We start from the raw sequence: 24693 nt of genomic DNA, 5'->3' as shown, positions 1-24693 counted from the left end.
ATTTGAGGCCTCACTACCATAGACAAATGACGGAAATACGTGTACTAATAGAGTTTGAGAGCTCGAGTGTATTTTGCTCGTTCAGTTGTTTTTCGCTTGAGCGGAAGAACTATCAATTCTGTGTGCCATGTAGTGTTGCCCATGTGAACTATTTGCCGCTTGAGTGAAAAATGCTCGTTGCAGCACTCTAATTCTTACATTTTGCCCTCCCCCAAACTGATCAACCTAGCTACATCCCTGACACAGACATAACACAAGATTCAGTTGTAAATTAGACACACCATCAACCAGAGTAACCAAAGTACAAAATAATTACAAATGCATAGGAATTTAACTCTTCAACCAGCAGCCAGACAGCTCACTGTACACCCCTTGAAAAATTTAGAAGGGTCTGCAAGTCTAGCTAAGAGAAAAAGTTTTCTACTCAATAGATGAATTTATTCTGCATTCAAAAGATGATTTAAATTTCTAGAACTCCATACTCACTTTATACATTTATGTATGTATGTATGTTCATGTTATTCTTGCATTATGTTTTACATTTATATGTTTGTACCTTTCTTGTATCTTGTTTGATATTTGTACTATCCTTGTATTATGTTTTATATTCGTACTAATGACGACATCTATCGCATTATTGTAATGCTTAAATGTGAATAAACATATTGATATTGATCTAATCTAGTTAGCCAAAAAAAACTGGCAGAAAGGTGACATAAATAGGAGAAATACAAATGTACACTGATCACTTTTCCAAGTATTTAGTGTTCCACTGTTTCATTGAATTTTGAAGTTCCTCTTACATTCCATTATACACTGAAAGATTGTATAAATGAAATACAGCACTCAAACAAGTAATGATCTTATTTATTTACATAGGTAAAATACATCACAGCATTTAAGATTATGTGGGAAGTTTTGATGTGGTTGAACTTCCAGAATCATTACTCTCCCTGTAAAAATAACAGAATATGCATTAGACACGCAAGAGTGTGGAGCATACTCTAACATCAAGCAAAAGTTCAAGTGTTAATACCTGATTTGATAGTAATGCATTTCATTTGTTCCTTACATTGAATGAGTGTCATTTTCTTTCATTCCTTAAATATATTTTTTAAATGTAACATTTTGTTGAAATTAATCAACAAAAGAAACAAGATACAATACTTTGCATTTCAGATCATCATATTCCAGTTTTCTATTAAATGTGTGAATTACTTAAATACACATACATTTAAAAGTGAATCCAGCTATAAATGCTAGTTTGAACATAAAAGATTACAGAAAACAGTTGCATTCCACAGCCCAAAATTCTGCTAGCAGCAAGTAGACAGAAAGTTACATATGCATGAACAAAAGCATATAAAAATATAGCATTGAGTAGTTATAAATTATGTCCAAACCTTACCCCTGACCTTTCACAAGCCCCATTTATACTCTATAAATGGAAATCCTGGGAATGGTTGATTGTATTAGTCTATTTACTTCGCTTTCCCGCCACTTTGGCTAATTGGAAAGATGAGAATGAGTGATGATATGATGAAATTAATGAAGGGACAGTCGCAAAGAATACCCATGCCCAGGCTGGGATTCTAACCTGGAACCTCTGGTTTTATATTAAGGAACAAAATCTCAACAACTGCAGGGTATCACTCAACACATAATTATGAAATAAAATTGATTGATTGATTGAGGGGTTGTTTTAAGTCCACTTTATGCATAGTAACGCTAATTGGGACTGGACTAACAGTTTAAAGTGGGATCTGAACCACTATGTGCCTCCACCGGGTATCAAACCCGGGACCCCATGATTACAAGGTGACAATGTAACCACTGTGCCATCAGGGAGGCCAACTTATTAATTTTTTTTTTTTTTAAATCTACTTTAGCAAGTAGTTTGGTAGGAACAGATCAAATTGGGGCAAGTTACCAATACTGTGATAATGGTAACTACAGCTTATTTAGATGTAGAGATTTTACTAAAAAAATGCAGTCTTGAGTATGAACCCAAGTCCTTGTCATACTATGCCAGAGACCCAGGTCCGAGTCCTGGTCAAGCCTGCATTTTCCGCTGAAATTTCTACACATTATATCTCCTGTGTGTGCCAAATCTTAATGTAATTAAGCACATTTAGAGGTGCTAAGTTGAAATTATAAAACTGATACCTTGGATGAATGATATAGTACTGCATGTGAGCTAAATCAGTTTCACAACAGCAGATGAAAAATCAATGTTTCATATACTGTGAGCTCTCATCTCATTATATTCTGCAGACATTTTCTTCATAAACCAATCCTATTAACTTCATTAACCAATCCACAATTTTGAAAATAGTATATAAAAATGATAACAAATAAAGAGAGAAAACCTCTGGGGTTACAAACTGCTGAGGGCCTCCCTGATGGTGGAGTGGTAATCAAGAGGTCCCGGTGGAGACACAGCCACTTTAACCTGCTGATTAGTGAAGTAAAATTAAAAGCTCAGACTCAACCAAACTGTTGAGAGGCTATGTGGTGGGATGGAATATGAACTACTGGAGAGTTTTGTTAAGTAGAAAAAAATGACTTGATATTTTGAGTAATTATGCAAACAGTTATTCATTTAAATTAAATTCCTATAAAATTTTAAATTAAAAATTATTATTTTAAGAAATTAATTGCTGACCAGTGCTACAGCAGAAATCATTAGAAAAATAGGCATCAGTATAAAATGGGATTGTTTCACTTGTAGAACAAACCAAATAAAAATTTATATAAACTTCAGGCAAAATGAAAGTAAATATAATCAAATTTAATGGAGCCAAATCTACCTACTGTAAACTTACCAAAACTGAATCTAAAAATGATTTGACACAATGTGCAGTAAGGGCCTCACCTTATATAAAATGTTATCAATCTATCAAGGAAAATGTAAAGTCAAATTCAACACTAATGACAAAGAACACCTATTTTGCTATTATGCAGAAAATATATTTTTATTTACAGTTACCAAGCATAGAAAAATACTTTTAAAACAACTTGTAAAAAATCTCATGCAATACTGCTTTCTTATCTAATATGAAAAAATAAATTAGAAATTTACTCACCTTTTCTTAATTAAAGTTCAGTGAAGCAAATTTCCTTCCAAGCAACAAGTTACAAGCATGCAGGGAATTCATTGCCTAGTTTGGAAGCAAACAGGACATGGACATAGTTTAATAAGCAAAACAATGGAGCATCATCGTTCAAAATAATGGCTTCACTCAAGGTAGCAATGCTGTACACATATCAGAGATATTTGATAACTTCATGACCTGACAAGAGATTGGACTATTTATGCCTGTAATAAGGTGATTATCATCATATTTGGGATGGTTTTGTTTCTCTGTTAACCCTTTTCTCCATCAAGCATTATAAGAGGAAAATTAATAGCTTTACAACAAATAATATGTGCTAATATGAAAACAACAGGCAAGTATAGGCCCTTTTAAATCTAGTTTTATCATCGTAATGAACTTCCAACTTGTAAAGAAAAATCTTAATAAAACCTGTTGCAGTCAATAAGGGGGTGAGAGTGATTTGCAGTCAATGAGCATCGAAACTATGTCTTGGGTGTTGAATATTTAGTGTTTGATTTTAGGAGGAGGAAACGGCGATTTGTGTTCCTTGACAGGGAAGAAATTGTTCAACTGAAGTTAATATAAAAGTTCTTAAATGCAGTATATGACACTAATGTGCCATTCAGCAAAGGTGCATGAGAAAATATTAGGGAAAAGAATAAGGGAAGTAACAGAGCTGAACATGAGAGAGGTACAGTATGGATTTAGAAGAGGCAGATCAACAGTAGATTTCATATTCACCATACGGCAATTACAGGAAAGACATTACGAGTATGGAAATGATTGGATTTTGATTTGATTTTAAAATTTTGGGTGCCTTAGCACTTGAGCTATTTTGCACCCGTCACACTATACGGGGTCCAGCCCCTTACCAATACAAATGACAACTCTAACGTGGCACACACAAGGACAAACAAACAGGACAACACACATAATTATACTGGCAATAGGTCCAGTCGCCAGAGCCTCGTTTGTCTGCAAAATGCAGTCCAGGGTGTACTGTGTGGAAATGATTGGATTATATCATTCCTAGATGTAGAAATGGCATACGCTAGCATACAAAGATTTGTAAGGTTCTAAGAGAGAAAGGAGTCGAGGAAGAGATAGTGTGTAGAGTGCAGAGCACATACAAGGCCAACCAGAGCTGTGTGAAGACACCAGTGAGAAAAACAGAGTGGTTCAGTATAATTGATTGATTCATTTGCTTTATTTTACTTCACTTCTTGTGCCACTTTTGACTAATTAGCAAAGATGGGGATGAGTGATGATATGATGAAATTGATGAATGGACACTCACAAACATCCATGCCCAGGCCAGGTTCGAACCCGGGACCCCTGGAATCGTAGCATGATGTGCTAACCACTCTGCCATGGGGTCCGGCTGGTTCAGTATAAGTAATGGACTAAAACAGGGAAGTGCTCTTTCTCCACTGCTCTTCATAATTACAATAGATGCAATTAACGAAGAGGTGGGGAAAAAGATAGGAGAGGAAGAGATGAAGGCCCTGTTGTTTGCTGATGACTTAGCAATATGAGGAAACAGGGAACAAGAAGTACAGAGACAGCTTGATTGTTGGAATGAGGAAATCAGAAGAGCAGGAATGAAATTCAGTGCAGAAAAGAGTGAGGTACTAATAACAACAAGAAACGGAGCCAGAAATGAACCAAGAATAAATATGGACCCAGAAGAGTTGAGAGTAGTGGAGAGCTTCAAATATCCTGAAGCATAATTGAGAGAAGTGGAAGAATAGAAAAGGTGGTAATCAGAAGACGATGGTGGATTCTATCAAGGTGTTTCGAAGATTAATATGGAACAGGGATGTACTTATGAAATGCAGGAAGGTAATATATAACACATGCTATGTGCCAATAATTAGGTATGAGCAGAGACTTGGACAATGACAGAGAGAGAGAGAAAAGAGGCAGTGGACATGAAATTTTTAAGGAGTATATTGGGGAAGACTAGAAGGGATAGAAAAAGGAATGAGGAGATCCAACAGACAGAGGGGGTTGTGAAGCTTTAGGACAGAATAGATCAGGCACAGATGAGATGGTTCAGACACATGAAGAGGATGGGTGCAGAAAGACTACCAGTAAGGGTTTACAATGCACAAGTAGTGGGAGTAAGGCCAAAGGGGAGAACAAGATGAGATAGTGGAGAATGTTAAGAGAAGAGAACAAGATTGGAACACCGAGGAAAGAGAGGAGTGGTGGAAGACCAGAAAAAAAGTAGAGGCTCAAATTTTATGCCAACCCAGCTAGAGGCAGGAAACGGCGAAGGATATGATCCATCAACAGCACTAAGTTGAGTTGAAAATCGTTTGATTGGCCATTGTACAATATTAATTGCATACTAAAAAACAACATGATTGGTACCAACAAATACTCTAGTTAATCAGTATGCTATGCTTGAAGACAGGTTATCTTTGCAGCAACTTCTTGCATACAGAGACCCAAACATGTGCTCAGAATATAGTTCTGCTGAGATGGGTTCTACTCCGACATAACTGTATACTTGCAACAAAACAGTTATTTAATTTGTAATGTGGAGACAAAATAATACATACATTAGTACTGAGCAGGCAAACTTGGAACAGTGGATTCACCAAGTGGGCAGTAGGTTGTGGAAGGAACATTGAAGTGAAGGAGCAAGTCAAGGGGGACTGAAACATCGTTGTTGAGCACGTAGGATCATGGATGGATCTGACAGCAGTGTTGCACACCATATTATTTTAACCCTACATTTATCGTGATTGATTGCTAATCATGCTGCACAGCAACGAGAATGGCTGATCAAGGTATTCTGTTCAATGTGCAGTTTTGTCTTAGTGTTATTTTAGGCATCACCCAAAAGCAAAACCTTTCAAAGCCAATCCAAACAAGTTGTTTTGAATGCACATTCTTATATCAAAATAAGACAGGACGTGAGGTGACAAGAATGATGTCCATGCTAACAGGTGAATGTTCCATGGTGGTGTTGGATGATTTCTCCAAGTGACTGATTTGGAAGAAAGTGTGCAAGTTTTATCACCACAATGAACCTCCAACTTGAGAAAAACTGTTGCAGGCAATAATGGGTGAGAGTGATTTGCCATCAATGTGTGTTGAAACTGAGTCTCAGATGTTGAATTATTTGGGGTTTGAGTTTAGAGGAAACAATCATTTGTGTTCCTTGAGAGTCAAGAAATTGTTGTTTGGTGACACAAGTATTTCTGTGCTATTAAAAGATATCATGTTTATTATATGGACAAGACATGGGCCAATGCGGGACACACTGAATAAAGTGTGGGAGGATACCAGTATGCAAAACCACTGCCAAGCTTTCATTGAATCACCGAGCACTGGGAAGAAAGGGGGACATTGCACACATTGGCAGTAAGGAAGGCTTTGTTGAAGATGCATGTTTATTGTTACATGCAAAGAAAGGAAATGGTGATTATCATGAAGAATTGACAGAACAAGATTTGAATCCTGGTTTAGTCAGTCACCTGTAGTTCACTTTTAGATCTTTTTCTAAATAATGGTACTAAAAATTATTAAAATATGTATTTTCAAAATAAGAAGATAAGATAACAACACAAATCAAAAAAATATAAAAGATTAGTAATTAAGATTTTTTTTAAAAATTAAATGAAAATAAAATTTACTAGAGTTTTGTGTTTATATTTCTTACACAAGGTGTTTGTATTCTTGGGTTAATTTTATGCTGCACAATTCTAATTTACAAGTTCACTCTCTTACCCATGCCATACAAGAAACTTAGTTACCTGAAGGGAGGGGGAAGAGGTCAGAGGCCCACACATTTTTTTACCACTAGAAATCAATATATTTTTTTTGTTATTGAATCACTGCTTGCTTTGTTGTTGATATAGATGCAGTTATATAACAATTGAATCATCGATTCCAGAAACTCACTTCTGGCGACAACGATACTTCTGGCGACAACGAAACTTGGACAGTTTCATATAGCCCTTGCCAAGATGCATCATTTGTTGCAGAAATCGATCATGTAACTGTGTACCTATGGTACCTTGGTACGTGGTTACTTTGATTTGTGCATCAAACGATGCATCTTGGCAAGGGCTATATGAAACTGGACAAGTATTGTTGTCACCAGAAGTGGTCAATAGGGGATTTCTGAAATAAATGATTCAATTATAATAATTACAAAAACTACCATCAATAATAAAAAAAAAACAAGAACCAATTATTGTATGAGTGTCACATACACATTTTAACATTCACTAAACCTTAAAAAAGAAGAAAAAAACAATGCATTTGTTTTGTTTACAGGTGCAGTAATATAGTCATTATAATTAATAAAATTACCATCATTAAAAAACAATTGTACACCGTCAGTGCCAAGAGTGCCATGTCAAAACACACATCCTGAGGAGGAAAGGGGAGGGGGGGCAAGTAGGCCCTTCATGTGCATTTGCCTATTATGTACGAGAGCAAATCAAAAAGTATTTGCCCCTATTTTTTTTTCAGCGGAAATATTAGTGTGATTGAGATGATATGATCCATATTTTTATGTGACGTCACCAGTAGAAAATATTTCACTAATGTATTTATTTTTGTGAAAGAAAGCATAATTTCTTTGTTATTATATGTAATAATGCACCTTGTTTGTAATGTATATCTTTTGTTTATTGTATTTTATGCTACATTAAGGGTAATTTAATGTATCTTTGTTTGAGAGAGTGCACTATATGAATATTTGTATTTCTAAACATGCATAGATGTCAGTTTTGTTGGTAGCATCTTTTTGTAAATAGTGAGTGATTCATCTGTACTTGAATCTGTGTTCTCGAAATAGTATAAAAGCGAGGATATCGCGTAAGAAATAACACACTTTCACCACGGATCGACAAAGCTTTTAAACTTAAAAAGAACTCCTTGGTGTTGTGCATACATCTTGGTATGGTAGGTCGGGGTGCACGCTAAGCCTATGTGATCATAGGTACGCCGATAGCCATGCATTGATGATATGCACAATACTGCAACCATTCTACGTTAAATAATAAAGCTAGCCAAAGGATTAATTTGGAAATAAAAGGCTAAAGAGCAAATATTGGCTCAGTAATTATTGCATATCTCTTGGTGTGGTAATTCGGGGCACGAGCTAGGTCTATGTGATCATAGGCATGCCGATAGCTACGCATTGAGTTTATGTGTTTTTAGTTGAGTCAATTCATCGACAAAGCGAAATCCTCGCCTTCGTCTCTTGTATATTCGCATATAATAGCCATAAATAAAGAATAAAACCTTTTAGTTTATCTACTGCACAAATGTGGTTTCATTTCTCTGTGCTGTGAATATTGTCTTTGCCTAACACTATCCCTGTACCTGAGAGGAGTCTGTGTACTTCACAGAGTCTCATCGTTCACCGCTGATTATTATTAAGTTATTATTAATAAATATAATAATACGTTTAATAGTATATTAAATAATACAGGCCCTGAACGTATCAAGTGGCAGTCCAACGTGTTGGCTCGATATTGTAGCGTACAAGGGCAAGACAATTGTTTAACATTGAGATTCATTATGCAAGAGCACTAAACGTTTATATTTGTAGAAGAGCACAGAGATACTTCGTTCGAAATGGAAAGAAAACATTTGCGTAGTGCAAATAAAAATCTTGCTTCAAGTTCAGAGTTTAATGTTCCCAATTGTTGTCGGGACATTGATAAAGAAAGAACCACATTTGTGTGCAAGAAATGTACATAGCTTCTACATTATGAATGTTGTGGCCTAGATATTCGAACTGAAAGCCACAAAGCTACCGATTTGGTTTGTAAAGATTGTGAATCATTGTCTACGGATAGTTCATCTGATACATTAAATATGTTCAAAGCATTAAAAGCCATGATTGAAGGAATTAGCAAGCAACAAGTCGAAAGTATGGAAAAATTACAGACTGAAATAAAGAAAAAGCAAGCTGATTCCATTAATAACTTGAAGGCTGATATTAGCAAACAGTCTGAAGCACTGAAAGCTGATATCTGCAAACAGTCTGAAACATTGCAGGCTGATATGTGTAAACAGTCTGAAGCACTGAAAGCTGATATTAGCAAACCGTCTGAAACATTACAGGCTGATATTAAAAAGCAGGTTGATTCGATTAACAATTTGAAGGCTGATATCTGTAGACAATCTGAAATATTAAAGGAAGATATCGGCAGACAATGTGTGTTATTAAAGGATGATATCGGTAAGCAGCATGGTGAATCTATGAAAGCTTTGAGAGCTGAAATAGGTGAGATGGCCTGTGAAATTCAACAACTGAAATCTGAGAAGGAGGAAACTACGGCCAGATTCTCTGAAGAAATCCGGCAGGCAAGAGACATAGACTTGATGAGTTCAGGTGTAGCTTGGCAGCTGATATTAATAAAGCCACGGAAAATGTACGCAGAGATGTTGAGGATATTAACTCGAGATTCACTGGGGAGTGCAATAAGATTATTGAAAAGCAGCTGACGATGGAACAGATATTGGCCGAGGCCGAGACTGACAAAATACAGTTCCGGGCTGAGGTCCAAGAAAATATTAGTCAGATTTCCGTAGTTGTGTCTCAAAGATGCAAGGGCGTTGAGGAAATAAAGACTCAAGTAGAACAACTTACGAATCAGTTAGAGACTATGCACGTTTCCCGGCAAACGGAAATAGAAACTGGATCTCGATCAACTGGTCACCCGTCTACAGTTACTGAGAGTGCAGTGTTGCCAACTATGAACATTGAACTAAGTGAAGTAATGGACAGAGCCGGTGAAGAGAGGACTAGAGAAGAAAAACAAGTCTGTCGCCCACGAGTCACTACTGATTTAAGAGATAATGAAGTGGCCTCTGCAGTTCCACATACCTTTAATATTTTATGTGATGACAGAGGTTACAGAGAACGTGAATCTCGCAGGGCACGGCACAGATCTTATGAAGAAGGGGCAAATAGGAAACGTCCATAAAGGAAGAAATATTGAGGTTCCTTCTCTTCCAGTACCAGCTCTGATTCTCAGTATCGTGCAAAAATCAGGAGGCGAACACGAAGGCATAAAAATGTGAGAAGCGGTTCAGATGAGTTGCCGCCAAGAACTCAGCGATCAGCAATGACTGGAACTCCAAGGATGGTTAATTCCTTGTTGAAGTTCAAGGGAGACCTGGAAGCCCAGAATGCTGAGCAATACTTAAAAGAACTTAATATCAATTTTGATTTAATGCAGATTCCATACGAATACCGATTGGAAATTATTCCTCGGCTATTCAAGGGCCAGGCTGAACATTGGTTTCGAGCAAACCAGTTAGAGTTCAAGTCCTATTCTGATTTCTGCCGTTTTTGCAAACAATATGCTTCAGAAGAGGCCAAAGAGAGGCAGCTGACAGCAGTGAGATCTCGCCGATACTTAAAGCAGTCCGGTATGAGCATGGAGGAATATGCCTGGTCTATTTAGTCAGCCTACTGCAATCTGTCTGCCCGTTACATAGAACCAGAGAAAGTGAATTTAATCATCTCCCAGCTTCCGTATAGAGCTCGCAGTCTGAGTCTAGCTAATTCTCCTCAAACTGTACGGCAGCTAGCCGACTTTCTGAAAAGGTTCGAGGTGCTTAAGGAACAGGACAGTTGGAAGAATGCGTGGAATAGAGAAGGTGCCAGTCAGGGAAATGCTCCTAGACAAAATAGAATTGGAAACCAACCACACCGGGTCACACAAGTTACGCAGAACCATAGAAATGGTTATTCCAATTACAACAGGCGGCGTAATCCTCCGAGAAGGGATGGCAGGAACAACTACGCACGTGGGCCACGCCATTCCAGATCTGATCCAGAAGACCATTCCTGTGACTCTTCACATAACGCCTCTGAACCCAGTAACTTCAGAGCGACAGCGCCTCCGTTTGAACCTTCTGCTTCACGTTTGACGAACGAGCAACGTCAAGGCGTCGACATAACAAGATACTTTTGTTGGGCACCATCAACTAGTGCTAATCCGAGTGGTATGCAGTCGGATTTAGCCAGTCGCCCAACATGAATTCTTCGTTCCCGATCACGGTTGGGCTAAAATCTTGGACTTCTCTGGGAACAGATGACAGCGTTATAAATAGTGAAGATAATCATCTTTTTGTTGTGCTGACTCTCAATGAAGAACAAAGTTTAGATAGAGCACTACAACAGGCAGTTAGAAACTGCTGAACTATTCTTCAACCATCCCATACCCAGAGAGATCCTAACTCATTTCAATTGGCCCGAACGAGAAGAAGCCCAACCGGATTGGAAGTCCAAATTATTCCTAGCCCAAGTCAGGGAGAAGAAGAAGCTGTCGAAGGATATACAACAGAAGGGAAACGCCAAGACAGAGACAGTTGGAGACTTTGTGATGGTTAGAAACCATTCCTTAAGCTCCCTACTAGATAGGACCATTCAAAAGTTATTTATGTTGTGGATAGGACCTTATCTAGTGAACAAAGTGGAAAATAATGTTGTGACATTGTTAATTCCAAAGACTAAAGAATTATATGGTAAGGTTAACTTGGATAACCTAAAACTGGTGCACTTTTCAGAGGATAAGAAGAAAGAGTTTGTACTTTTAAACTAAGTTTCTTCAAGGTAGAAAAATTCCTTCCTGAAACTTAGTTTCCAAAAGAAAGGGGCAGATGATATGATCCATATTTTTATGTGACGTCACAAGTAGAAAATATGTCACTAATGTATTTATTTTTGTGAAAGAAAGCATAATTTATTTGTTATTATATGTAATAATGCACCTTGTTTGTAATGTATATCTTTTGTTTATTGTATTAATGTATCTTTGTTTGAGAGAGTGCACTATATGAATTTGTATTTCTAAACATGCATAGATGTCAGTTTTGTTGGTAGCATCTTTTTGTAAATAGTGAGTGATTCATCTGTACTTGAATCTGTGTTCTCGAAATAGTATAAAAGCGAGGATATCGCGTAAGAAATAACACACTTTCACCACGGATCGACAAAGCTTTTAAACTTAAAAAGAACTCCTCGGTGTTGTGCATACATCTTGGTATGGTAGTTCGGGGCGCAAGCTAGGCCTATGTGATCATAGGTACGCCGATAGCCATGCATTGATGCTATGCACAATACTGCAACCATTCTACGTTAAATAATAAAGCTAGCCAAAGGATTAATTTGGAAATAAAAGGCTAAAGAGCAAATATTGGCTCAGTAATTATTGAATATCTCTTGGTGTGGTAGTTCGGGGCACGAGCTAGGTCTAGGTCTAGGTCATAGGCATGCCGATAGCCACGCATTGAGTTTATGTGTTTTTAGTTGAGTCAATTCATCGACAAAGCGAAATCCTCGCCTTCGTCTCTTGTATATTCGCATATAATAGCCATAAATAAAGAATAAAACCTTTTAGTTTATCTAAAAGGTAAAAAGATAAAAGGTAAAGTGTTCCCCTGTGCTTAGCACCACGCCATGAAGGCGTATAGGGGGTGTGGGGGTAACGCCCCACACTTTCTTGATCCGGTCGTGAGTGGGGGTGATGTGATCAGCATCACGCCCCTGACTGCCTTTACCCCTCAGGGTTTCCCCCCAGGTACCCATGTTATTCGACGCTGGGTAGGCGCCGGGTTATCTACTGCACGAATGTGGTTTCATTTCTCTGTGCTGTGAATATTGTCTTTGCCTAACACTATCCCTGTACCTGAGAGGAGTCTGTGTACTTCACCGAGTCTCATCGTTCACCGCTGATTATTATTAAGTTATTATTAATAAATATAATAATACGTTTAATAGTATATTAAATAATACAGGCCCTGAACGTATCAGAGAAACTGAGATATACATTCAATGCAATATGTTTTTCTTGGAACAGTCCAGAGTTAACTCTCGGCTGCTCCCCGGTATGGCGCTGCTGTCAGTTTGCAAAGATGGCTGTAGTACTCAACACGCCATGTCGTATGAGCAGCAAAGTGTTATTCGTTTTCTATGGAGCAAGGGACGAACACCCATCGAGATCCATAGGTAAATGCAGCCGACTTATGGGGACAAGCGTCTCACTTTGAGAAATGTGTGGTGGTGGTGTTGAGAGTTCAAGAAGACCTTCATGACAATGAGCAGTCGGGACATTCTCATCTGCGTCAGAAAATGTTCTTCAGATGCACACGCCGATCTGATTTCAACATTGAATCAACGCGGGCAATGTTTTCCGTTGTGTTTACGATATCGTTCACGAATCCTTGGGGTATCCTGGCAGAACATAGGTTCATTTGCGACGACGAAGTGACCGCTGTCCACCAGAGGTTCCATGATCAACCGGCTGAATTCTACAACAGCGGCATCTCCAATGGTCCGATGGGACATATGCCTGAACTGCTGTGGTGACTGTGGGAAAATAGTGCAAGGTACATAGAACAATTCCTACATTTTAATTTCCCTGCATGTTTATTATTTCGGCTGAAAAATAAAATGGGGAAAATACATTTTGATTTGCCCTCGTATGTTATCTTATGATTTTAATGTCCTCCCAGAAGATGGGAGACAACTTTTTGATGAACTATTTTTGTGCTAAAGTCTCTCACGCCACCTGAGTAATTTGTGTATCTGAAATTTACGAATGCGAGATGCCAGGCCATAGCCAATATTGTTCAGTATATTCTTTCTCTCCTAGAAACCAGTGCCCTTGCAGTAAGAGTGTTTTCCTTGAAAAACAATGTGGAAACCTCTGAAAAAATCAAATGTTATTGGATACCTTGAAAGTTATAATAATGACCCAAAATAAATTTCACCCAGCCCATTGTCGAATTTCATTAATTTGCTCCCACTTGCTCAGATAGATATCTTTATTCGAGAAATACAGTATTTAAAGTGCCTCAACATTCGAAGAATTAGTTTGCTCTGTGCACTGGTATGTAGACATGAATTAACGAAATTTGATGTTAAATACATATCCTTGAATTTTTAAACTTCATGTATATTAATGAATTTAATTATTTCTCTTGCAGCCTATGGTTGTTACTACCATAAAAACACAGTTTTAGTTGTCATTTTAGGAAAACACATGCTCCCTTCATCAGACACTTATGTATTTTTAGTTTGATTAAAGATACAGTTATAACAATGGTTAAAAATGTTTAACAAAAACAATCAGTTATACAATGAATCTTGTCAATGTTACATTGTTGTAACATAGCAACTTAACTGTAAAACAAGCAGTCTGTTTCTATTATTATTTTAGATGAAAATATCTATCCCATTTTTTAATTACAAATCCCAATTATCATGAGGTAATTCAAAATCACTATCTCTTTTACACAGATTCTTGATGTCTTCCGTTAATAGAAACAGACTGCTTGTTTCACAGTTAAGTTCCTATGTTACAACAATAACATTAACAAGATCCACTGTATAACTGACTCTATTCTGTTAAAAGTTTTTAACCATTGTTATAGCTGTAATGAAACTGAAAATAAATGTCTGATGAAGGGAGTGCGTGTTCTCCTTAAATGTCACTACAAAAAACTGTGTTCTTATGCTTGTAACAACCGTAGACTACAAAGAAAACATGCAAGCTATGGAACATGTAATGATGTTATTTTGATGATTTCTGCTGCATGCATCAGGTGTCCCACTTTACTTTCCAAAATTTCAAGTCTATATAAGCAAAGAACAAAGTCTGCTACCCATCTCCAAAGGGATGGTTATTTTTAGAATAAAAGTTGTTCTTTTTACAGAAACAATTTAAGAGATCTCTCTCCCGTCAAAATAAATATTTATCTGCAGGAAAGTTCAGGATCTTTAAGTGAATGCAAGTTCAATGAGATCAGATAAGAGAGAAATGAGTACAGACATTGACAAATTTCATGCTATCAGTACAGCTGGAGTAAATGTATCACTATACTAAATGAATAACTGAGGTCAATCCCTGGTACCTGAACAAGCGAACATATTAAGTAACTAACTAACTCTCTAGCCTTCTTAAACCCGAAGGTTCATGGCTGCAGCAACACAGGCCTTTAATCTGTCCCTATCTTGAGCAAGATCTATATACTCTTTTCCATCCCTAGCAATTTCCTTTAGGTCCATCTCAACGTTATCCCTCCATCTTTGTCTTGGCCTTCCTACAGATCTCTTACCATCAGGTTTCCCAACAAGAATCCTGTAAACTCTTCTTTCCTCTCCCATTCGTAACACATGGGCTGCCCACCTAAGTCTTCTTGATTTAATCATTCTAATAATATCTGGACATGAATACAAATTATGTAGTTCTAAATTATGTAACCTTCTCCACTCACCTGTCTCCTCATCCCTTTTAGCTCCAAATATTTTCCTAAGGATCTTATTTTCAAATACTCTCAATTTATGTTCCTCTTTCAATGTAAGGTACCAAGTTTTGCATCCATATAATAATACAGGCAAAATAACTGTTTTGTATATTTTAACTTTCAGTTTCTTAGATATTAAACGAGAAGACAAAAGTTTATGAAGAGAAAAGTAACATGCATTTCCTGAATTAAGCCTGCTTTCAAATCCTCATTAATATCATTTTCATTTATTAGTATTACTCCTAAGTACTTGAATTTGGAAACTGGTTCAAACGAGTTATCAATAATTAGATTTTGATTATTACGTAACACTTGGTTTCGGCCTGTAAGCATATATTTAGTTTTCTCTTTCTTAACTTCCAAACCTATCTCTTTAGCTGCTTTGAAAAATATTTTAGCATTATTCTTAATTGTATTTACATCATCCCCCAGTAAGTCTACATCACCTGCATATGCTAACATCTGAGTCACACCGTTTAGTTTTAGTCCTTCGTTAGTTTCTTTTACCTTCCTAACAGAGTATTCTAAGACAAAATTAAAGAGCAATGGAGATAATGCATCTCCTTGTTTTAACCCATCATGAATTGTAAATTTCTCAGACACATTAATACCCACACGAATTTTACTTTCTGTTTCACAGGTGCATACTTTTATCATATTAACAAGCTTCTTAGGTATTCCAATATATATTATATAATTTATCTCTTTTGACCGAATCATATGCTTTTTTGAAACCAATGAATAGCTGATTGACACTTTGATTATATTCCTACTTTTTCTCAAGTGTCTGTCCGATGTGAAAAATTTGATCTATAGTTGATCTGTTACATTTAAATCCACATTGATAATCACCTATAATTTCATTAGCATATGGGGTTAGTCTTGCTAAAAGAATGTTAGATAATATTTTATATGTTGTAAAATAATGTTAGATAATATTTTATATGTTGTTGAGTGTAGAGAAATTCCACAGTAATTTTTGCAGTTCATTTTATCACCTTTTTTAAACACAGGAACAATTATGGATTCTTTCCACTGTTGAGGGATTTCTTCTTTATTCCATATTAAACAAATTAATTTATGAATTTGACATATTAACAAATTTCCACCATACTTAATTAACTCAGCTGGTATTAAATCAATGCCAGGTGCTTTGTTATTCCTTAGTCTTTTAATAGCATCTTTAACTTCAGTCAACTTAGGTTCTGGAACTAAAGGTTCTGCTGTGTGTATTTCATTTACTTCTGATTTATCTCTTACATGAACATTTAACAGGTCATTAAAGTAGTTCTTCCATCTATTTAAAATATCGGTTGAATCGGTAAAAAAAATCAGTTTTTATCTTTTATCAATTTTACTTTAGGTTGCCACCCCTTTCTAAATTCATTTACAACTTTATATAAATCTCTGATATTTTTGTTTTTTCTGTTTGTTTCAATTTTGTTAATTTTACTTTTCACTTAATCTCTTTTTTTACTTCTAAATGTGTGGTTAACTTCTTGATTTATTCTATTGTAATTGCTTAGATTTGTATCATCAGAGTTATTTAACCACCTAAGCCTAGCCTGATTTCTTATTTCTATTAGATTATGACATTCGTTATCAAACATTGGCTTACTTTTTCTTGGTTTATGGTATGCTATACTTTCTTTAGCTGCTGATTCTATTGCATTACGTATGTGCTCCCAATTCGTGGCCGCGGTGGCTCAGTCCGTATCGCGTCTGACTACCATGCTCAAGGTCCCGGGTTCGATCCCCGTCCAGTTTAAATCCGGGAACTTTTCTAACGTTGGAGGTGGCCCCGGTGCTCACCCAGCGTCGAATAACATGGGTACCTGGGGGAAACCCTGGGGGGTAAAGGCAGTCAGGGGCATGATGCTGATCACATCACTCCCACTCATGACCGGATCAAGAAAGTGTGGGGCGTTACCCCCACACCCCCTATACACCTTCATGGCATGGTGCTAAGCACAGGGGAGCACTTTACTTTACTTTTTTTTATGTGCTCCCAATTCTTATTTATGTCTGTTTCATTTATATTTTTTACCTTCATCTTAATCCTGCAAAATATCGAATCTATTTGACAGTTTAATTTGGTAATCTTTCTTAATTCTATCAGCAGCAAATTTTCCTGCATTAAATTTTAGCTTTTATATTTTGTTGCTTATAATTTATCACTGAGAGTCTTTCTCTTAATTTAGCAATTACTAAATAATGGTCACTAGCACAGTCAGCACCTCCATGTGAACGAACGTCAATTATACTAGTATGCCTTATCTTATCAATGAGAATATGATGTTTCTGATTATGAGTTTTACCATCTGGAGAAGATCAGGTATATTTATGGATATCTTTATGTTTAAAAGTGGTACTTTTCACAATTAAATTCTTTGAGGTTCCAAAGTAATTAATCTTATACCATTGATATATATATATATATATATATATATATATATATATATATATATATATATATAATGGATAAAAGCAAGGAGGGCCAAAAGGGCTAAGTAAAAATCAAAGAAGGTAAAAGGAAACACTCACCAGACAGTAGAAAAATTCAAAATTTTCGCTAATTTCATAGCATCATCGGTGTGAGGAGAAATAGACGGAACCGGAAGTTGGGGCCCTGCAGAGTTGCCAGGTCCCTATCGAAGAAGAAGCGGTGCGTAGAACGAAAAAAACACTGTTTCGTCACCAGGCTCGTCGTAAACTGTGAGTGTGTAGGATGACTTGGGAGGGGGGGGGAGGGCGGGACCAACTTAACCACTTCCATTTCCTCAAATTCACCTGGACGCACTCCCCCAACCAGATCACCTTCCTGGATGTGGACGTGCACATCGAGGGAGGACACCTGACTACCTCCATCCACATAAAACCCACCAACCACATGCAATACCTACACTTCTCCAGCTCCCACCCATTCCACACCAAAAAAGCCATTCCATTCTCTCTGGCCCTCAGGGGACAGCGCCTGAACACTTCACCCACCTCCCGCCAGAATTATAACCTCCGCCTACACCAGGCCCTGGTCAACCGTGGATATCCCTCCATCCTGGTCACCAAGCAAATATCGCGAGCTGCCTCACATACCACCACCACCAAGAAACCTGCTACCACCAACCCACCTGCACTCATCACCCAATACCATCCCCACCTCAACAAAATCAGGCACACACTGCACTCTCTTCTCCCAATTCTCCACAGTGATCCCGAAACCAAAAACATATTTCCCGACAAACCCAGAGTGGTTTTCAAACGCCCACCCAACCTCCAAAACATCCTGGTCCACAACACTCCTTCACCACACATCCAACACCCCCCTGCCCATAAATGCAACCGCCCCAGGTGCAAGACCTGCCCCATCCTCATCACTTCTCACACCCTCCAGGTGCACACAGCCACTGGCAAATTTACCCTCCATCCCAAAGGGACCTGCCATGCCTCAAACCTTATCTACATCCTCACCTGCAACATCTGTGGTGATTTTTACCTGGGGGAAACATCAACAGCCCTCAACCTCTGCATCAATAACCACCGCTCCTCCACCCACAACCTGGACTTCACTGTCGCCGTCCACACCAACCACCACAACATCAGTTTCAACGACTGCTTCCGGGTAGCGATCATCCATCTCCTACCCCAACCAGCCAACACCTCTGTTCGCAAAAGATGGGAGAGGGCCTATATATCGGCCATGAGTGCAACCACTCCACCTGGCCTGAACAAGGCCACCCAGTAATGCCCAACCCTCCCCCACCCTCCTGCTCCCCTCTCAACTCACCCTACTCACACAGTTTACAACGAGCCTTAATGCCCAACCCTCACCCACCCTCCCCCCCCCTCCCAAGTCATCCTACACACTCACAGTTTACGACGAGCCTGGTGACGAAACAGTGTTTTTTTTCGTTCTACGCACCGCTTCTTCTTCGATGGGGACCTGGCAACTCTGCAGGGCCCCAACTTCCGGTTCCGTCTATTTCTCCTCACACCGATGATGCTATGAAATTAGCGAAAATTTTGAATTTTTCTACTGTCTGGAGAGTGTTTCCTTTTACCTTCTTTGATTTTTATATATATATATATATATATATATATATATATATATATATATATATTGGAAAATGTGAAATGCTGGAACTTATAATCAAGGTTCCACTGTAATTTTTTCATTATATGGCAACAACCGTAATGTATACTCAATTTCTAGAAGTTGTTTTTGCTGGTTGATTAATTCATTTCCAGATTAAATATTAAAGATACGTTGATGTAGTGAGATTATCCTTTCATTTAAACCAGTATTCTGTCTCGCAGTAGTTACATATTCAGGAATAAACACTGTGATCGCAAGACAACAAACTAAGCGTGGACAGTTTTTAATTTGTCAAATATCACATTCATTATCTTCAGATCAGAAGAAAGAAAAATAAATCAGTTTTACATGAAACAGTGTCTGTGAATTGTTTCGTTCATCCAACACACTTACACCCTACACAAACCACACTTAAAATATCACCATCATATGTGGGTTGTCAATTTAAAACTGGCAACACTGTCCGGAAGAGGTGATAACACCCTGCATGGGCTATCAGGTATTGTGCATTGTTAGTTGGGGCCCATGTCGATGTCTGGAGTACCAAAAGTGGTGGGTGCAGTGAGTGGTGGTGTGTATGTATGAGGTTGAAATGAACATCATTTTTTTTACTGCCCTAAAACATGTTTACAAAGGTAGAACAGTGATTGTGGATCACAAATTCACATGGCCCATGGCAAAAATGCACAAGAATGTCATCAAGACTTGCATGAAGACTATAGCAACAATACCTAGCTGTGTCTGATGGTACCATGGGTAAGTGCATTTCTTGAGGTGTCAGCGAGAACAACCTCAAAATGAGGAAAATTGCATCTTGCTGGGTTCTCAATGCACAATGCCTGATAGCCCACGCACAGTGTTATCACCTCTTCCTGACAGTGTTGCCACATTTAAATTTACAACCCACGTATTTTCATTTTCATAGCTACATCTATAAAATATCTTGTTTTGGAGCAAACTTGGAGATTTAACGAAATTATAAACAGGAGGATGAATTAAATGCCCAGTACATGCACAAGAAGTTAGAAGGTATGGCAAATGAAATTAGTGGTATTTTAATTGAAATCTTTAATTGCATACAGGGACATAAATAAATAAAAAATCTATAATGCACAATCAAGACAATACAGAGAAGCTGAAGCAACATGCAATTACACAAAGCTGGGTGATTTTGCAAAATTAAGAACAGAAGGAAGCCCACTGCATGTGTGACGCAAAAATCCATGCTGTTAGGAATGTTAAGCAACAATCAATACCCTTCAACATCATGAAGATCTGTCTTGAGGTTTGGATAAAGTTTGGCAATTCCACCATCGGAGTTTTGCAAACCACAGAATTCTGGCCTTCGTCTTGCATGCTCTGCATTCGTCTTGTTGACCCACAAGTCCAGAACAGTCTTTGGTCCGCAGAGTGGCCCCAGCACTCGCGGATTCTTTACAGGAGGTGGTGACATGGGGGAGTCAGTTGTTGCACGAATCACGGTAGCTCTTGGGAAGTCAGATATATCACTAGAAGCACTAAACCTGGGGGAAAAAAAAGATAATGAGAATTTTTATCAGCATGCATCTGATTATTTTTGTATGTACTAAAACCTTTTAACCCTTTCGAGGCGGAGCCTTCAGATGACAAAAGTAACTGAAGGACGGTTGACGAATATTTCGGCAAACACATATCTTCGTAATAAATGTTCAATAAACAGGAAACCAAATAAAAAAATAAAAAAAGCACTCTATCTTTTTGGCTTTAATCTCCAAGCATCCACCTCACATCTGCCGTCATCGCCGGGTAGACTCTGATGTCATTGTCAGGCAGATTGTTAAAAGACACAACAAAGCCCACGTGTTTTTCAAGGCTTTATAAGTTAAATGGCCCTGTCTTTCAAGTTCTAAACTAGCATCATTTCTACGTAGTAAATTTGGCTCTGGAAGGAAGAAAGGGATTAGAGCTTTGTTTGTCCTGGGTTTTCCACTTAGCAACAGGTGGGGAAGTGGGAGGATAAGGGGGAGGAAGCCTTTCTGTATAGCTTTATTCAAGAGTGTTTTTTGTGCCGTCTGTGCCACACAGGTGGCTACGGTCTTCGGGGGAGGGGAGAGGCGTGGGTGAAATGTAATATGCACTTGCATGCAAAGAGTCTGGCTGCACAAATCATTCTCTTGTTATTGGGCTATGAACGTGAGTGCTTTTGAAACCTTGTCGTGAGAAGAAAGTGTCTTTTGTTATGGCATCTCTTCGGCCAGGAGAAATTCGTGACTTGTTGGAGGAGGGGTTTGACACGAGGGATGAAACAGAAGTTGAAGATATACAGGGTGGTTCAGAAGATGATATACAGGGTGTGCCAGAAGATGATCGAGAAGAACCAGAAGAGGAAGGGGGGGAAGATGAAGAAGAATTAGAGGAGAATGAAGATAGTGGTGATGCGAGTGAAGTACAGTGGGAAGAAATGAAGAGGGGGGATAGATATGGGGGGGGGGGCAAATGTTCTTCCCCTCGCTGGACAGCCAGGTGTAAGAGTTTGTACCCTTGGGAACAATCGTACTCCTTTTCAAGCTTTCAGTTCGGATTGATGAGCAAATTTCTGATGGAGTTTCCGGTCAGTTGTGATAAACATTCTCCTTGACCTTGAGTTTTCTTCTTCTTCTTTTTTTAAAAAATTACTATATGTATTATCGTTTTGATAGTATGTATTCGCCATTACATAACTTGTGACAATCAGCGACAAGTGGTGGTTTGCCCAGATCGATGAGTGCTACCGCATGGGAGCTAGCCAAACTTTGAAGAAGAAAAAAAATCCTCTGTCTGTTGCTTCCAAAAATGGGTACACATCGACATGTCTACCTTACCAAACGAAAGCCTTGGAAATTCTGAATAAAATGAGCCCTCATTGGCATTTATCATGTTATTACAACTTTATTAAAAAAACATTTTCCAACATATTACATTTTGCTTAAAATGAGCCCCCTCCTTGGTGAATTTCCATGCATGACGAATATTTTGTCATCCGCCTCGAAAGGGTTAAGCACAATCCATGATTACTGATGGGCATTAGTCGACTAATATGAGTTGATTATTAAGACCATAAAAAACAATTGACTAATCAAAATTAGTTCACTGAAAACAAATAGCCAACAAATATATATATAAGTAGGTTCTTCAATACAGTGTCTACCAAAATAATAAATCCAAATTTCTTGACATTATTCATTTTTCTTAACATTTATTTATTCGACCCCTAGTTAGGTAAAGTTGGAAATTAGCCATTAAAAAATAAATATTTATTTAATGAAAAACCCATACCAAAAAACCAGGTAAGATGAAAAATGAAGCTGTATTTGCTTTATCAATGAATGCATCCTGGACTACATTTGGCAGACTAGCGAGGCTGGCATCTGGACTCAAAACCAGGATAATCTTATGTGGGGTTCATATTGGTCCTCCCTATATATTTGTGATCATCCATTTTATCTCACCACCATTTATCCTCATCCTCGCAATTAGCCAAAAGGGGGAGAAAAGTGAAGTAAAATAAACTAAATCAACGAATCAGTCATTGTGACAGCAAAAATTATTGACCACAAGTATAATTTCTTGACTTTTTATCAACTTCTTGACCTACTTGTTGAAGTCTTTATATTTTCTTGACTTTCTTGACTGGCAGACACCCTGTTCGACTAATATTAGTCAAAAGTGGTCTGACTAACATCAGTTGAAAGTGAAACTCATTTCAGATAAACCCTCGACTACTAGAGAAGAGGGTTTATTGTTATGAAGAGAAGTAGAAAGGTGTTCTTGGAAAAGACAAGTGACTGTGGAAAATTCCATCACATGGTAGCGCACCACAGCTGCCAAATTCCTGCTCTGGTCATTCATGCCACTATTTTTATTTACACTGAAATATCATCTCAAGGGATACGCATTCAGACTTTGAGAGTTCCTTGTAATTCATAAGTCAGTGACCATCCCTAGGCATCCTGGTGCAAGAGACATTTGTCTTTAATGTTTCTCATTGTTTACATAGCAATTCGGATGTAAACTACCATTCCTTATGATTCAGAAATTCACAAAATACATGATGTCAATATTTGCAACCAAGGTCATGCAGGGAGTTCAACCATCCCGAAATATCTTTGAAAATTAGTACTAATAATAAAACCTGAAAGATAAATTTCTTTATCCACTTTCATTTATATCACAATATTTAAATTTCTTTATCCACTTTCATTTATATCACAATATTTAAATGACAAAGCCTTCAGATGGAGTAGAAATGTTATGTTAATGAAAATATTCTTAAATATCAAATATAAGAATAAAATTCACCTGTTCTCATGCAAGGTAAGTGAAAACTAATTTTATTAAAAATAATAATAATAAGAATTATGTTCATGGGGGAAAATACTAAAATCCACGCTGTACAATATGATCTCAAACTTGCTGCAGTTAGCATAACATGTTGACTTTCACTTTTCCACATGAATGTTCTGCAGACATTCAAATCTATGTATCCCATCACTCTTTTTAAATTGCAACATAGATCCACTATCAAATTTTCTTTTTCACCATATTTAAAAAGTAAATTAACGGAAACCATCAAGCATCTTTGTAAAAGAGATGATGATTTTGAATTGCCAAATGATATTTGGGATCTATAATCTAAAAATTCTTCATCTAAAATAATAATAAAAACACACTGCTTGTTTCACAGTTAAGTTGCTATGTTACAAACAAGAAGAATTGTATAACCAATTCGTTTTTGTTAAAAATCTTTAATCAAACTAAAAATAAATGTCTGATGAAGGGAGTGTGTGTTCTGCAATGTCACAACAAAAACTGTGTTTTTTTGCTTGTAACAACCATGGATTACAAGAGAAATAATGAAATGTTACCGCAGTTGTTCATAATGGCACCCCTAGCATCGATGCAGGCAAGACAGCATCATAAGAAGTTCTGCCGCATCCGCTCGAACATCCCTGGAGCAATTCTGATGATTTGCATATGGGTGCAACATGATGGGGTCCGAGCTCACTTTGCACATGGTGCTCATGACCATCTCCAACAATGTCAGAGGAAAAGCATGGTAACTGACGGACTGAAATTCATAGGAAAGGAAATTGTAAACTATTTAAACTGTAACTTTCCTTCGATGGTGGATAGGACAAGAAGGTTCTGTTTCTTGACCAGCTCGTTCACCTGATGTGCCCCACTCGATTT

General features: G+C 37.7%; 1 protein-coding gene across 2 annotated transcripts in view; it reads right to left on the bottom strand.

Annotated features, from left to right (window-relative positions):
- Positions 1-849: 849 nt before the first annotated feature.
- asun (integrator complex subunit 13 asun) overlaps positions 850-24693 on the bottom strand; it is a 128169-nt gene continuing 104325 nt past the window's right edge. The window contains exons 13-15 of one of the 2 annotated variants that reach the window (XR_014443960.1): positions 20742-21008; positions 3087-3161; positions 850-953 (exon numbers count right to left, since the gene is read on the bottom strand). Coding sequence is in view for 1 of the 2 variants with exons in the window: in XM_083143703.1 (XP_082999829.1) it covers positions 905-953; positions 20742-21008 (316 nt within the window). In the remaining variant the exon portion in view is untranslated. The remainder of the gene's footprint in view (positions 954-3086; positions 3162-20741; positions 21009-24693) is intronic. The other variant, XM_083143703.1, reaches the window with a different exon arrangement.

Source organism: Lepisma saccharinum, chromosome 22 (assembly GCF_977018435.1).
Source record: "Lepisma saccharinum chromosome 22, izLepSacc3.1, whole genome shotgun sequence".
NCBI lineage: Eukaryota > Metazoa > Arthropoda > Insecta > Zygentoma > Lepismatidae > Lepisma > Lepisma saccharinum.
Note: the sequence above shows the minus strand (reverse complement) of the source record. Positions and strands in the feature narration are given on the sequence as shown.